This window comes from Tenebrio molitor, chromosome 4 (genome assembly GCF_963966145.1).
Source record: "Tenebrio molitor chromosome 4, icTenMoli1.1, whole genome shotgun sequence".
Classification (NCBI taxonomy): Eukaryota; Metazoa; Arthropoda; class Insecta; order Coleoptera; family Tenebrionidae; genus Tenebrio; species Tenebrio molitor.
Genome location: NC_091049.1, coordinates 28,154,017 through 28,169,901, shown reverse-complemented (window position 1 = coordinate 28,169,901; position 15,885 = coordinate 28,154,017). Strand labels below are relative to the sequence as shown.

Genomic DNA, 15,885 nt, shown 5'->3' with positions numbered 1-15,885 from the left:
AAAAAACTCCTTGGCTACTACACTCCCAAAGAGAACGACGTAACATTGCAGAAAGCTTACACCTATGCTGGCTTACTGGTGTTTGCAACGTTCGCCGACTTAATAGTCTATCATTGGTACATGATGGGACTATCTGCGCTCGGAATGAAGATACGAATCGCTTGCTGTTCGCTCATTTACAGAAAATGTCTCAAACAGAGAACTGGTGTCGGTTTAGAAGTTGGCAAAATAATTAATCTGCTATCAAATGACGCGAACAGATTTGATTTAGCGTTGCCCGTGATCAATTTCGTATGGATGACACCAGTCGCGATCCTCGCCGAAGTACTTTATTTGTATTTTGCTGTTGACAGCACTGCTACTGCGGGAGTCGCAGTGCTCGTGCTGAGTCTGCTCTTCGAAAGTCAGTTTATGATTACTTATTTCCGTCGCTGTTTAAAACAAGATGTTTCAGTTTATTTATCCAAGAAGATTTCGACCAATAGGATGAGAGTGGCTTTGAAAACTGACTACAGGATACGATTGATGAATGACATTGTTTCCGGCATCCAAGTGATCAAGATGTATGCGTGGGAGAAGCCTTTCTCGAGATTGGTCAACGTCGCCAGAGTGTTAGTAGTTCAAATCAAGTATTTCTCATACTCTAGGTCCCTTTGTAGCTTGGAAATACAAGAGATTCTAAGGGCCAATCTGTCCCGTTCGATCAACTACATTCTTCCCACTTTTCTGAAACACATCTGCATCTATCTTTGCGTTTTGGCAGCCACCTTGGTCGGCGTGCCCCTCTTATCTTCCTTCGTCTTCGTCGTAGAACTTTTATATAACGACTTAAACAATTCGGTGTTTGTTTATTTGCCAGTCGCGGTAACACAACTTGCAGAACTACGAGTGTCTATAAAACGAATCGAAGATTTCTTAGTCAGTCCTGTCGAAAAGTCGTTAATGAAGACCAACAGGCGAAGCGACAAGAAAGTTGACAACTGCACGCTCATCTCGGTACAACAAGAATCATGCAGCATACTTCAAAATCGTTCAACAGGTGTCTATCTCGAAAATATAAGAGTTAAATGGAATAGGTCTTTGACGACCAATATTTTAAACGGGGTCGACTTTAGTGCCCAAATGGGAGAGTTGATCGGTATTATTGGAGCTTCAGGTAGCGGCAAATCCACTTTGCTCCAGACGATCCTCAAGGAGGTTGTCCCAATCGAAGGAAGCGTCGACGTCAGAGGAGTCGTGTCTTATGCCTCACAAGACCCTTGGTTCTTCTCAGACAGTATCCGAAACAACATTCTGTTTGGAAAAGCAATGAACCGGGAGAAGTACCACGAGGTCGTTAAGGTTTGTGCTTTGGAACACGATTTGTCGGTCCTACCATTTGGCGATGGGACTTTAGTCGGGGAGCAGGGAGCGATGTTGAGTGGAGGACAGAAAGCACGGATCAGTCTGGCCAGAGCCATCTATAGAGATGCCGACATTTATCTTCTCGACGATCCTCTGTCTGCTGTTGATGCTCACGTGGCACAACACATCTTCAACGAGTGCATCGGCAAGTACTTAAAAGGCAAATGTGTGATTCTGGTTATGCATCAAGTTCAGTACTTGAAAGATGTACCCAGAGTGTACCAATTGAACGAAGGAAAGCTTTGTGGATTGAAGAAGTCCAAAAAACTGCAACCATCAACGTTTATGGTTGTCAAAAATATCGAACAAGTTTCTGACGCTCAAACACACCTCGAATCAGTAGAAAACGACGAAGAACCTTCAGAAGTCAAGGAACATCGGAGCACTGGAAGCACTTTCAAAAAAATCTATGGTGTGTACTTCAGGGCTGGTGGCAACTGGCTCGTTACCTCCGTGATACTTTTTGCATTTGTCCTGGTCCAATGTTGCGCCACCTGCATCGAATTCTTTCTGTCTCACTGGGTCAACCTTGTCCAAAAACATGAACGGTTCGTAACGGAAACGGAAAGAATGTTAATCAGCCACAACTGTGTTTACATCTACAGCGGTCTACTTTTGTGTCTGGTTTTGGTGACAATCACTGCCACATTGGCGTTTGTTCATTACTGCTTGATGGCTTCGAAAAATCTGCACAATTCGATGTTGGGCAAAATAATCGACGCAACCATGACATTCTTCGACAATCATCCATCTGGTAGAATCCTCAACAGATTTTCCAAAGACATCGGAAACGTGGATGAATTCGTTCCCCTAAGCCTGCTCACAGTGATCGTTACTTTTCTAAATTTAGTTGCCATGTTCGTTACTATTTGCGTAATGAACTACTGGATGATACTACCAACAGCTTTGTTGCTTTTAATTTGTAGTGTTTTTGCTGCTGTATTTCAACCTTCCAACAGAAACATCAAAAGAACAGAAGGAGTCAGTAAGTTTTAAATTTTCACAACTTACAGACCTTACAAACTTCTTTTTTTCAGCCAAAAGTCCTATCTACACCCACTTGGCTTCTTCCCTCCAGGGTTTAACAACCATCAGAGCTTTCAACGCACAAGAACTATTACAAAATCAATTCGACAAACACCAAAATGTCCATTCCGCCGCTTACTATATGTACCTTGCAATATACAACTCTTTCGCCTTCTGGATCGACTTCATCAGCACCATATACGTTGGGATTGTGATCTTCAGTTTCTTCTTCATCGCATCCGGTAATTTGTTCGACTGTTACCAAAAGTATCATGTTTCTGATTATACGTTGCAGATGTCAGATTTGGAAACATCGGACTGGCTCTGATCAAGCTCTTTCAAATAGAACTGATACAATACGCGATGAAAATTTGGAGCGACCTCGAAACCCAAATGACTTCAGTCGAACGAGTCAACGATTACACAGAACTAACTCCAGAAATCCAAAGTGGCCAAGTCACTCCTCCAAAATCTTGGCCCAGTAATGGCAACATCGATTTCAACAAGATTTTTATGAGATACACTCAAGATGGTCCGTTTGTGCTTTACAACGTCTCGTTTAAGATCCAAGCCGGCGAAAAAATCGGAATCGTGGGTAGAACCGGTGCCGGCAAGACCTCCATCGTATCCGCTCTTTTTCGTCTGTACGATTTCGACGGGTCGATCACCATTGACGAGGTCGACTCAAAATCGATCTCCCTCAACGATCTCCGTTCGAAAATTGCCATCATTCCTCAAGACCCGGTCCTCTTCCTCGGCACTCTCCGCAAGAATTTGGATCTTTTCGACGAATTCGACGACTCCCAGTTGTGGAGTGCCTTGCAAGACGTGAAACTCAAAGACGCGCTTTCCGATTTGCCTTCGGGCCTCGACACCATGATCCTGGAGGGTGGAGAGAATTTCAGTGTGGGACAAAAACAACTCTTGTGTCTGGTCAGGGCCATGTTGAGGAACGTCAACATCGTCGTCATGGACGAGGCAACTGCGAACGTTGACTTAAGAACCGATGCCCTCATACAGGCCACGATGAGAAGAAAATTCAGGCAATGTACGGTCATTACGATCGCCCATCGTCTGGATACCGTCATGGATTCAGACAAGATTCTGGTCCTTGAATCCGGACGTGTCGTTGAGTTTGACACTCCAGACGCGCTTTTGCAAAATGTCAACGGCTTTTTTTACAACTATGTTAAAAAAAGTTATCAATTGGGCTAAGAAACATTAGAAACTCAATGATATAAACTAAAGATCTTTGTTTTCGTCACAGAATGTATTTATATTTTCTTAACTATCCCTTAGGTATTAAATATATTAATCAAAGATAGAAAACCATCTTTTACATAGTTGTCTGTTTTGGTGCATTCCTTAATGTAACCTTTCTCCTTTCGGGGGAGTGAAAGATGTAAAGATGTATCCTTTCTTTCCGGAGAAAAGGTTACTAACAATGCAGTATAATCTAAGCCATGAAAAGTTTTTTTGTTTTCTCGTTTCACCATCTAGCTGTCCAAATAACTGAAGACACGTTGACTACTCGTTTATTAAACTCTTTATTAGAAAAATTCTAGTAAATGAACAAGGAAAATTTATTTCACTTAACCACCAACGTGAATTTCGAATTGCACCAAAATTATGAAAAACGTCGTGATCGTCCACACCATACTAAGAATCGTCGATTTGTTGACATCGAAAAACCCAGCAGCACTAAAATTTGGTCTCAATTCCATCAGAAACTCGCTAATGCCTTTGATCTTTTTCTGATCTTCAGATTTCCTAAATTTCCATCGCAACTCTCTCGACACCCGGATGCACTCTTCGGTTCTGCTCAAGACTAAATCGCACGTCCATATCACCCCAATCGGTCCCCCCTTCAACTGATATTAAGCCCCAAGGAGAAAAAAACGTCTGGTTCTTACCAAAGTCATGAACACCAAAGATAAGTTTGTCAAAACCATCGCGTAAATGTCCATTCTGTTTTGGTGATTGACTGCCACGTTCTGATCCAAGAACTTGAGAAAGACGAAACACGTGTGCAAGATTACCAACGCGATGGGCCATCCGAAAATATCGTTGAAGACATCCACAGTATCTTTCATCACGCAGGCACAACTCTTGATTTTCTTCACAAAAACACTGGAAACTTTTTCAGATTTGAAATCTGACAAACTCTGAATCAAACACTTGTATTTTAGGAGCATCAAGTTGAGAATCTCTAAGAGCAACACGTTGTAAAGAGCTCTGATGTACATTTGTACCATGGGTAGAGCGATCACGATCCAATACCTGAGTCCTGAAATTCTTACGAAGAAGAGTTGATAAGTTATAAATGCGGAAACGAAGATGTGGACAAGAATGAGCCAGAGAAGAGGCAGTTTGCTCGATTTTAAATTGTTCTGTTGTTCGTTTTTCAAATTCTCGACGAGTTTACACCATTCTTCTCTTTTCGTCAGAGAAGAGTTTACCACTACTGCACAGTTGAAAGCGAAGATGTTGCAGTCAGTAAGCAAAGAAACTATCATCTTCATGTGGACGAAATTCATGTAGAAATTTTTATAAACCCAACCACGCAATATCCCAAGTCCGATCAACGTTATCAACAGTAGAGCATACAATTTCTGGTAAAAGTTTATCTTGATATTTATATTTGGCGGAGTTATCGCCAAAAACCTTCCGACTGTGAAGATTATTTCCAACACCTTTAGAGTCATCCTGCGATAACTCTTGCGCATTTTGACGATCGTCGTCAACAAGAAAAACCATTCCACAATTATTTTTTTTCTATTTTATTGAGCTGTCCATGTAATGCTTTCAACCAATTTCTTAATGGCTCGGATAAAATCTTGTACTGACACCATGTGTCTCAAAACGGTCGAGAACCAGGGAGTCTCGCGCGCCGATTGGCCGGTTAACCCTAGGGGCGGTCCTACCGTTGACACTAAAGATTAGCCAATCGCATTGGACTCGCGGTGACAATTTGCGTAATTTAATTTCCAAAACATGAAGGTCGACTCCCCTAAATTTGTATTTTTGACTTCAAGAGACCTCAATTTTCTTCAATTTTACTTCATTTTATTAAATTGCATCATAACTATGAAAAACGTAGTGACAGTCCACAACATCTTAAGAGTTGTCGATTTGTCAACATTTAAGAATCTCGCAGCATCAAAACTTGGTCTGTTGTTCAGAAGAAAATTCGTTACTTTACGCAACTGCTTTTTCCCTTTTGCATCTCTAACTTGGCACCTTAGCTCTTGCAGAAGCTGCACATTAAGTTCTCCTTGCTTGACGATCGCATCACAAGTAAAAATCAACATGACGGGACCACCCTTCAAATATAAATGACAATAAAATGCAAACGATTTGGTATAAATCCTACCAAAGTCAGCAGAACTAGCGTAATATTGAACATCACGAGAACCAAAACTTCGTCATTGTCCTCTTGTGTTATTAAATTCTTATCCAAATATTTGAGGAATTGCAAACAGGTGTGTGAGATGATAAGAGCAAGAGGCCAGCCGAAAATGTCATTGAAAGTATCAACAGCGTTCTTGAGAACGAAGACAATATTTGTAATCTTCTTTGCCACCAAAGCAAAGTCCCTGGCAGGGACCCCGCAGGAGAAATCGGACAAAAGGGTACTCAAGAGCTTGAATTTTAGATGCAATAGGTTAAGGACTTCCCAGACGAGCACCACGTAGATAGACCTGGTGTACATTCGCAACGAACCCGTGCCTAATCTCACAGCAAGTTTCCAGCTCCTCGCTTTCAAAACGACGTAAGTCTCAGAAATTTGAATCAGGACGAGGACAATGTGAATCAAAATGAACCACAAAGTCGGCATTTTGCTGGTTTTCGCGTTGGGGACTTGACTTGTGACCTCGAGAATCTTAAGCAACTTCCTCCATTCGCCACTTTTACGAAAACTGGAATTTATTATTCCGGCCAAGATCAAGACCAGCAAGTTCAAATCTGTGAGAAGACACACCACGGTTTTGACGTGGACATATTTCAGATAAAAGTTTTCGTAAATCAAAGTCTTCACGGTTCCAACGATCATGAATGTTGCAAAAAATGCTGCGTAGATTTTCTTGAACAAGTTGGCACTTTTAGATTTTGTTGATGACGGAGCAATCGATAAAAATTGTCCAACGGTGAATATGTTTTTCAGCAATACCATCTTTTCCAACGTGCAATGTCAACTGTGGGCACAATCGATCGTCTTTTGTGACGTCATCAACCCCCTGATATTGATTTACTCGGTATCTGATAAAAAGCGAGCGCACCACAGTAGACTCTCTGGGGACCGCTACTTTATGAATTTGCTTGTTACACAACAACTGACGTTCCGAAATGTTGACAACTGAACAAAATAAAGAAAAAATTCTAAGATTACAACCACGATTCTTGAACTAGGTACACAAAATCGTAGTTTTTGGCAAGAAGATGGAGCATCCAGATAATTCTAGAGTTCCAGTGATATTAGTACAGGAGAGAACAGATTTTTCTTATCCTAGCTGAACCATAGGAAAGAGAGATAATTTTGCAACAAGTTTGTGATAAGCGGAATCCTTCGACCAAATGAACTCTATCCTACAATAAACTCTCATTGAATAATTCTGTTAGCAACAGTTAAAAGTTATCAGAACGTTTCAATAATTCATGAAATATATAACACAAGTACAAGATATGCAATTGAGTCAATTCACCTTAAATTATTCCTAGCAGTCAAAACTTATCAGCATTATTATGTTTAAAATTGTTACTATGCAGTCGGTAACAAATACATTTATGAAAAAATGGGGAACTGTAGTGACCGTAGAGCAACGAATCGTGAGAAAAAACTGTACCCTGGACCGAAAAAGCAATTCCTCTCCCAATTGTTCTTCTGGTAAGAATGTTACGATTTTGCAATAAATAACAAACAAGATGCACTTGTCAGGTGGGAACTATCCGTTATTTTTAAACGTGGGAGCAAAGATTTCACAGAGGATGATCTGTCAGCTCCGTTGGATTCCCACGAGTCGAAAAAACTGGCTGACAAATTGGAACTCGCCTGGTTGGAAGAAGAAAAGCACAAGATTCCCTCGCTTGGACGCGTTTTGCTGAGCTTATTCGGTCTAGAATTCGCGACGTACGCAATCATTTTCCTTCCTCTTCGCATTGGAATCATGTAAGTTTTTTCAATTTCTAACCAAAACATAAAAATCGGGCGAAATTGATTTGTCACATTTAGGTTAATGCGGCCGCATTTTTTGAAAAAGCTCCTTCACTTCTTCAGTCCCCCAAAAAATGAGGTAACATTGCAAAAAGCGTACATGTATGCTGGGTTATTGGTGTTTGCTACGTTCGTCGATTTAATAACCTACCATTGGTACATGATGGGACTTTCTGTGCTCGGAATGAAGATACGAGTCGCTTGCTCTTCGCTCATTTACAGAAAGTGTCTAAAGCAAAGTGTTGGTGTCGGTCTAGAAGTTGGCAAAATAATTAATCTGCTTTCAAACGATGCAAACAGATTTGATTTGGCGTTGCCCGTGATCCATTTTGTATGGATGACACCCGTCGTGATCATCGTGGGAATAGTTTATTTGTATTTTACTGTTGACAGCACTGCAACTGCTGGAGTCGTGGGATTACTACTAAGTCTACTCTTCGAGGGTTAGTTTATGCCAGTTTCCTATTATTTTTGTACAAAATAGCAGTTTTCAGTTTACGTTTCTAAAAAAATTTCGAGCAACAGGATGCGAGTGGCTTTAAAAACTGACTACAGGATTCGATTGATGAATGACATTGTCTCCGGAATTAAAGTGATCAAGATGTACACGTGGGAGAAGCCTTTCTCTCGATTGGTCCACGTCGCAAGAATGTTAGTAGTTCAAATCCAATTTTTCTCATACTCTAGCTCCCTTTCTAGGTTAGAAATACGAGAGATGCTAAGAGCCAATCTGTTCCGTTCGATCAACTACATTGTTCCCACTTTTCTGAACCACTTCTGCATCTATCTTTGCGTTTTGGCAGCCACCTTGGTCGGCGTGCCTCTCATGTATTCCTACGTCTTCATCGTAGAACTTTTATACAACAATTTGAACACTACGGAGGTTATTTATTTGCCAGTCGCGGTAACACAACTTGCAGAACTACGAGTGTCTATAAAACGAATTGAAGATTTCCTAGTCAGTCCTGGCGAAAAGTCGATAATGAAGACCAACAGGCGAAGCGACAAGGTAGTTGACAGCTGCAAACTCATCCCTCTACAACAAATATCACGCAACATACTTCAAAACCGTTCAACAGGTGTCTATCTCGACAATATAAGAGTCAGATGGAACAGTTCTTTGACGACCAATATTTTAAACGGTGTCTACTTTAGTGCCCAAATGGGAGAGTTGATCGGTATTATTGGAGCTGCAGGTAGCGGCAAATCCACTTTGCTCCAGACGATCCTCAAGGAGCTTGACCCGATGGAAGGAAGCGTCGACGTCAGAGGAGTCGTTTCTTATGCCTCACAAGAACCTTGGTTCTTCTCAGGCAGCATCCGAAACAACATTCTGTTTGGAAAAGCAATGAACCGGGAGAAATACCACGAGGTCATCAAGGTTTGTGCTTTGGAACACGATTTGTCGGTCCTACCATTTGGCGATGGGACTTTAGTCGGGGAGCAGGGAGCAATGTTGAGTGGAGGACAAAAAGCTAGGATCAGTCTGGCCAGAGCCATCTATCGAGACGCCGATATTTATCTTCTCGACGATCCTCTGTCTGCTGTTGATGCTCACGTGGCACAACACATCTTCAACGAGTGCATCGGCAAGTACTTAAAAGACAAATGTGTGATTCTGGTTACGCATCAAGTTCAGTACTTGAAAGATGTACCCAGAGTGTACCAATTGAACGAAGGAAAACTTTGTAGATTGAACAAGTCCAAAGAACTGCAACCATCAACGTTTAGGGTTGTCAAAAATATCGAAGAGGTTTCTGATCCGCAAATACTCCTCGAATCACTAAAAAACGACGAAGAAACTTCAGAAGTCAAAGAACATCGAAGCACTGGAAGCACTTTAAAAAAAATCTATGGTGTGTACTTCAGGGCTGGTGGCAACTGGCTCGTTACCTGCGTGATACTTTTTGCATTTGTCTTGGTACAATGTTGCGCCAGCTGCATCGAATTCTTTTTGTCTTACTGGGTCAACCTGGTCCAAGAACACGAAGGGTTCGAAACGGAATCGGAAAGAATCTCAATTAGCTACAACTGTGTCTACATCTACAGCGGTCTACTCCTGTGTCTGGTTTTGGTGACAATCACTGCCACTTGGGCGTTTGTTCATTACTGCATGATGGCTTCGAAAAATCTGCACAATTCGATGTTGGGCAAAATAATCGACGCAACCATGACATTCTTCAACAATCATCCATCTGGCAGAATCCTCAACAGATTTTCCAAAGACATCGGAAACGTGGATGAATACGTTCCTCTAAGCCTGATCACAGTGATCGTTACTTTTATAAATTTAATTGCCATGTTCGTTACTATTTGCGTAATGAACTACTGGATGATACTTCCAACAACTTTTTTGCTTTTAATTTGTTGTGCTTTTGCTGCTGTATTTCAACCCTCCAATATAAACATGAAGAGAACGGAAGGAGTCAGTAAGTTTTGAATTCGCACAACTTACACACCTTATAAATTTCTTTCTTTCAGCCAAAAGTCCTATCTACACGCACTTGGCTTCTTCCCTTCAGGGTTTAACAACCATTAGAGCTTTCAACGCACAAGAACTCTTACAAAATGAATTCGACAAACACCAAAATGTCCATTCCGCCGCTTACTATATGTACCTTGCAATATACAACGCTTTCGCCTTCTGGATCGACTTCATCAACACCATATACGTAGGAATCGTAATCTTCAGTTTCTTCTTCATAGCGTCCGGTAATTTTTTCGACTGTTACCAAAAATATCATTTTTATGATTATACGTTGCAGATGTCAGAGTGGGAAACATCGGACTGGCTCTGATCCAGCTCTTTCAACTCGAACTGATACAATACGCGATGAAAATTTGGAGCGACCTCGAAACCCAAATGACTTCAGTCGAACGAGTCAACGATTACACCGAACTAACTCCAGAAATCCAAAGTGGCCAAATCAGTCCTCCAAAATCGTGGCCCAATAATGGCAAAATCGATTTCAACAAGATTTCTATGAAGTACACTCAAGATGGTCCGTTTGTGCTTTACCATGTCTCGTTTAAAATCCAAGCCGGCGAAAAAATCGGAATCGTGGGTAGAACCGGTGCCGGCAAGACCTCCATCATATCCGCTCTTTTTCGTCTGTACGATTTCGACGGGTCGATCACCATAGACGAGATCGACTCCAAATCTATCTCCCTCAACGATCTTCGTTCGAAAATTGCCATCATTCCCCAAGAACCGGTCCTCTTCCTCGGCACTCTCCGCAAGAATTTGGATCTTTTCAACGAATTCGACGACTCTCAGTTGTGTAGTGCCTTGGAAGATGTGGAACTTGAAAACATGCTTTCAGATTTGCCTTCAGGCCTCGACACGTTGATCGTAGATGGTGGATCGAATTTCAGCGCCGGACAAAGACAACTCTTGTGTTTGGTGAGGGCCATGTTGAGGAACGTCAAGATCGTCGTCATGGACGAGGCAACTGCGAACGTAGACTTAAGAACCGATGCCCTCATACAGGCCACGATGAGAAGAAAATTCAGGCAATGTACTGTTATTACGATCGCCCATCGTCTGGACACCGTCATGGATTCAGACAAGATTCTGGTCTTAGAGTCCGGACGCGTCGTCGAGTTTGACACTCCAGACGCGCTTTTGCAAAATGTCAACGGCCTTTTTTACAACTACGTTAATAAAAATGTAGGTTCGGCGAGCATACATTAAAGTCTTCAACAAGTGTATACATAGATATTTGTAAATTTGAAGTCGAGACATCGTAAACGTTTTTATTGTTCAAATAAACGTTTTGTGTTTGTTACACCTTTGTTTAATATTAACATAACGACTGAATTTTAAATTTGCTGTAAATGATATAACTTCAGTAATAAATTCCTATCGAGCCCTAGTTAATGCCACAACAAATATAATTTAAAAAATTTTTGAAATTTGGACTATATCTCCCTTTCTTCCAGAAAAATTTGACTTATGTCGAAAACGATAACATTGAAAAATCAATTTCACGAATCTTAATCACCAACATGAATTTCCAATTAAACCAAAATGATGAAAAACGTCGTGATTATCTACATCATACTAAGTTTCGTCGATCCAGCAGTCTTAAAATTTGGTCATAGTTCCATCAGAAAATTGCTCATGTGCTTGACATTCTTCTGCTCCATCCAAGACTCATTGTCTCGTGCAGATCACCCCGATTGATCCACTCTTTAAGGGGTATTGGCACCAAACAAAACAGAGTTATTGGTCTTGGCAGCGCCAGGAAAACTAAAGATAAAGTTGTTAAAATTACAAGCGGAAATTCAGTCTTGACTGATCAAAAACTTTGACTTCAGAAAAATCGAGTCAACAAAAAAACATTGATGCCAGCATATTTCCTTAAATCTGCCTCAGTTATGTAAGTATGTAATTGTCGTCACTAAATGCATAATACATAGTTCCAACCATTACAAAAATGAATTCAAATTTCTTTAAAAAAATAAATGTTTTGAATTTGTACAAAAACATTTACAAAAACCATAAATTTTAATAATTAGATATAATTGTCTTGTTTGTTGTTTTTTCAAATCTAAAATTACAAAAACTGACAAGGTCCTTCGTTAATTCTTTCGTCACTGAACAGTGAAAATTTGCCGCAACTAATATATTTATTATTCATGTATATTGAAATGCTTCTACGTCCTTGGCTATTCTTCAAGGCAACTTTCCTCCGTTATTTGGTGTATTGTTGGTTGCCGCATTCCCTCGGATGATATTTTTGCGGAAACTTACAAAAAAAATAATGAGAAAAGAAATGTTTATGGATCCTACGTTGTATTTTGTTCATAATTTAGTTTACTTAGGTTCTACAAGAGGCGGTACCTTCGGAAGGATTTCAAAATGAAATTAAAAACGATTGAGCACACTAAAATTTTATTTAACAGATAATCGTGTATGATAGTTTTTGGTTCCAACAAACGGTGTAAATAAGTAATTGAATTTAATAAAGTCTTTTGGCGGACGTGGAGTGAATGAAATTTGAGTCACGATCCGTGAATTGAATTATGACTCATGCATAAATGACTAAGCTGGGCAAACACCGAAGTTTCTGGCGCGAACAGCATTATAAGAGTTTGAGATGCAAACTATGTGATCCGGTTGAGATTTGGATTGTTTCCACAATTAAATTGAACCCGGCGCGACAGCCCTGGAACCTCGTAGATCAAGGGTCTACTCTGGTTGATGAAAATAAAAGGGAAAAAGGTACTAACAAAAGCAAAGAGTACCTCTCTTCACGTGTCAGCTGGCCTTATTTGGTCACTGTCCCAGTTACGGGTGACGCGGCTAATTTTATGCTAATACGCCGGACCACAGCTAATTGAGTGCGGCGAACACCGGCGGTAGCTTCCCGAATTCGAGGACCCCAAGGCACGAATAAAGAATGAAAATGTTTTATAATAATTTTAAAATAGGTCGTCTTGTCGAGTCATAAGAAATATGAGAAAGGTTGGTTGCAGATTTTTTAATTTCTTTTCGTTCGCCTATCTAACTTTTAAGGCTTTTCGGACATTCATTAAATACAATTTTTGTATTGTCGAGAAAAAAAACGTACTTATTATTAAAAAAATATTTGAATAAATTTGCAAATAAAAACTGGAACACGTGGTTTTAGTCAAGTTTTCTATTGTTTCTGGACTAATTCTAATAATAAAGACTTTAAAAGAAAGGTGAACTAAATGCATAATAGTACCAACTAATACAAAAATGTGTTCAACTTTCTTACAAAAAAAAAAAAAAACATAAACTTCTACGAAAACATTTACAATAGTTACTGCCAAGTTATCTATTCTATAAATTCCAGAAATCCAAAACGGCCAAGTCACTCCTCCAAAATTTTGGCCTACTAATGGCAAAATCGATTTCAACAAAATTTCTATAAAGTACACTCAAAATGGTCCGTTTGTACTTTACAACGTCTCGTTTAAGATCCAAGCAGGCAAAAAAATCGGAATCGTGGGGAGAACCGGTGCCGGCAAGACCTCCATCATTTCCGCTCTTTTTCGTCTGTACGATTTCGACGGGTCGATCACCATAGACGAGATCGACTCCAAATCTATCTCCCTCAACGATCTCCGTTCGAAAATTGCCATCATTCCCCAAGAACCGGTCCTCTTTCTCGGCACTCTCCGCAAGAATTTGGATCTTTTCGACGAATTCGACGACTCCCAGTTGTGGAGTGCCTTGGAAGACGTGAAACTCAAAGACACGCTTTCCGATTTGCCTTCGGGCCTCGACACCATGATCCTGGAGGGTGGAGAGAATTTCAGCGTGGGACAAAAACAACTCTTGTGCTTGGTGAGGGCCATGTTGAGGAACGTCAAGATCGTCGTCATGGACGAGGCAACTGCGAACGTTGACTTAAGAACTGATGCCCTCATACAGGCCACGATGAGAAGAAAATTCAAGCAATGTACTGTTATTACGATCGCCCATCGTCTGGATACCGTCATGGATTCAGACAAAATTCTGGTCCTTGAATCCGGACGTATCGTCGAGTTTGGCACTCCAGACGCGCTTTTGCAAAATGTCAACGGCTTTTTTTACAACTATGTTAAAAAAAATGAACAGTTCGGCGAATAAACATTAAAGTTTTCAACAATGTAAACAAAATGTATGTCTGTTAATATTTTTAGTGTTCAAATAAACCTTATGTGTTTGTTGTGGTTGTCGAGGAATCGCATTCAAATCCCAAAAACCTGGTCACGAAGGTTGTTCGCTGGTTATTCGCGCCGGTTTTTGATGAAATCTTGTATATAGAGGTTTTCAAGGCTGCTGGTTATGAATCTGCAATTTATTTTGCAAAAAAAAAAAACAAAATGGCGGACCGTAAATGGCGACAATTTTTTTTTAATTAACAGAATGTTATCAAAACCAGAATTTGGGGGTTTTCGAGGTCACTCCATACGATTTGATAATTAACTTTTCAGAAAACAAAATTGCTGATCGAAAATGGCAAACCTGATTTTTTAAAAGTTAACAAAACGTCACCAAATCCGGTATTTGGGGTTTTCAATGCCGCTGAACACGAAATAAGCATCTAGTTGTCAAGAAACAAAATAGCGGATCCAAAATGGCGTACATTTTTGTCCAAAAGTTAACAAAACCCCATCAAGCTCAGTATTTGGGAGTTTTCCATGTCGCTTAATATTAATACGAAAAGAACATTAACTTCTTTTAAAAACAAAATGCCTACATTTTTTTAAAGTTAAGCAAATTCAGTTTATGGAGAATTATAATGTAATCTATAGAATATACTGGTACATATTCATTGTATTCAAATCTTAAATTGTATTTTACAAGCTTCTCGTTGTGTAAGGTAAATTTATAACTACTAAAAGTCAGTAAAATTGTACATCAAATCATTAGTTTACATTAAAAAAGGTTTCCTTCATCTCTTGCTCATTTCATTTTCAACAACTTTTTCCGCTTCGTTGATTCAAACTATTTTTGAAAAGAAAAAAAAATATCTTCTTTCCAAATAAACATCTCCCATAGTTTTTGTAATATCAGACAAGTTATACAAAATATTAAAAAGTTTTAAAAATAAAGTACTGTTACGTTATAAATTACGCTCCCGAAACTGGGCAACCCTGTTACCGGTTACAAATCCGGAATGTTCAGGGGTATAACGAACAAGTCGTGGCTTCGACTCAGTTTACAATGCGAACCACGAGAAACGCCGACTGAAGCTGAAAAATTGGTGAGAACAGCCCGGAGTACGGGAAATGATACACAATCTTCCAACTAATCGTTTATTCAGATTTCAACAATGAAAATAATGATATAAATGAAAAAGAAAACAACGAAGCCTGACTAGCCTAATGGCGTGTACAAATTTCAATAACCTAACTCCTCGGAGGGTCCTCCGGGTCCCAGACGTTCAACAAACGAGTACCGGCAAAACAATTAAAAAAATCCTTTCTTTAGCGAAGGAGGAAGGCCGACTGATCCTACGTAACGTCGCTATTCGGCTCCGCCGCCCGCATAAGCGGAGAGGTCCTCTAAGTCTTTCTTCGCTCAAAAAAAAAAAAAAGTCAAGATGTTTTTCTTCATGAAGAATCACGCGCAAAAAAATGTTCGGTGAGCGCGATACACAATTCCTGGCGAGGTCGCTCACGGATTGATAATCGTTCGTGAATATAAAAAAAACCCGACGGACTTGATAAGGAAATTTTTTCTTAAGTTAGTACAATTATTGAAATCACGCGCCTTATGACAA

General features: G+C 40.1%; 2 protein-coding genes across 2 annotated transcripts; both read left to right on the top strand.

The window, feature by feature from the left end:
- Positions 1-297: 297 nt before the first annotated feature.
- Positions 298-3,645, top strand: LOC138129440 (ATP-binding cassette sub-family C member 4-like). Its single transcript, XM_069045735.1, has 5 exons — positions 298-403; positions 455-611; positions 660-2,389; positions 2,442-2,672; positions 2,726-3,645. The coding sequence occupies exons 1-5, from the start codon at positions 298-300 to the stop codon at positions 3,643-3,645; spliced, it is 3,144 nt and encodes a 1,047-aa protein (XP_068901836.1).
- A 3,383-nt stretch (positions 3,646-7,028) lies between these two features.
- LOC138129439 (ATP-binding cassette sub-family C member 4-like) lies at positions 7,029-14,246 on the top strand. The gene is made up of 7 exons (XM_069045734.1): positions 7,029-7,315; positions 7,367-7,597; positions 7,661-8,085; positions 8,137-10,071; positions 10,124-10,354; positions 10,408-11,325; positions 13,468-14,246. The coding sequence occupies exons 1-7, from the start codon at positions 7,224-7,226 to the stop codon at positions 14,244-14,246; spliced, it is 4,611 nt and encodes a 1,536-aa protein (XP_068901835.1). The 5' UTR covers positions 7,029-7,223.
- Positions 14,247-15,885: the final 1,639 nt, after the last annotated feature.

What these genes read in the sequence shown, in the direction of transcription:
- LOC138129439 (XM_069045734.1), top strand. Translation starts at nt 7,224, where the DNA reads ATGGGGAACTGTAGTGACCGTAGAGCAACGAATCGTGAGAAAAAACTG. An exon ending in GAAGAGAACGGAAGGAGTCA is followed by an intron (nt 10,072 to 10,123) that starts GTAAGTTTTGAA and finishes TCTTTCTTTCAG; the next exon opens with CCAAAAGTCCTATCTACACG. An exon ending in TTTCTTCTTCATAGCGTCCG is followed by an intron (nt 10,355 to 10,407) that starts GTAATTTTTTCG and finishes TATACGTTGCAG; the next exon opens with ATGTCAGAGTGGGAAACATC.
- LOC138129440 (XM_069045735.1), top strand. Translation starts at nt 298, where the DNA reads ATGACACCAGTCGCGATCCTCGCCGAAGTACTTTATTTGTATTTTGCT. An exon ending in GCTGAGTCTGCTCTTCGAAA is followed by an intron (nt 404 to 454) that starts GTCAGTTTATGA and finishes AAGATGTTTCAG; the next exon opens with TTTATTTATCCAAGAAGATT. An exon ending in CAAAAGAACAGAAGGAGTCA is followed by an intron (nt 2,390 to 2,441) that starts GTAAGTTTTAAA and finishes TCTTTTTTTCAG; the next exon opens with CCAAAAGTCCTATCTACACC.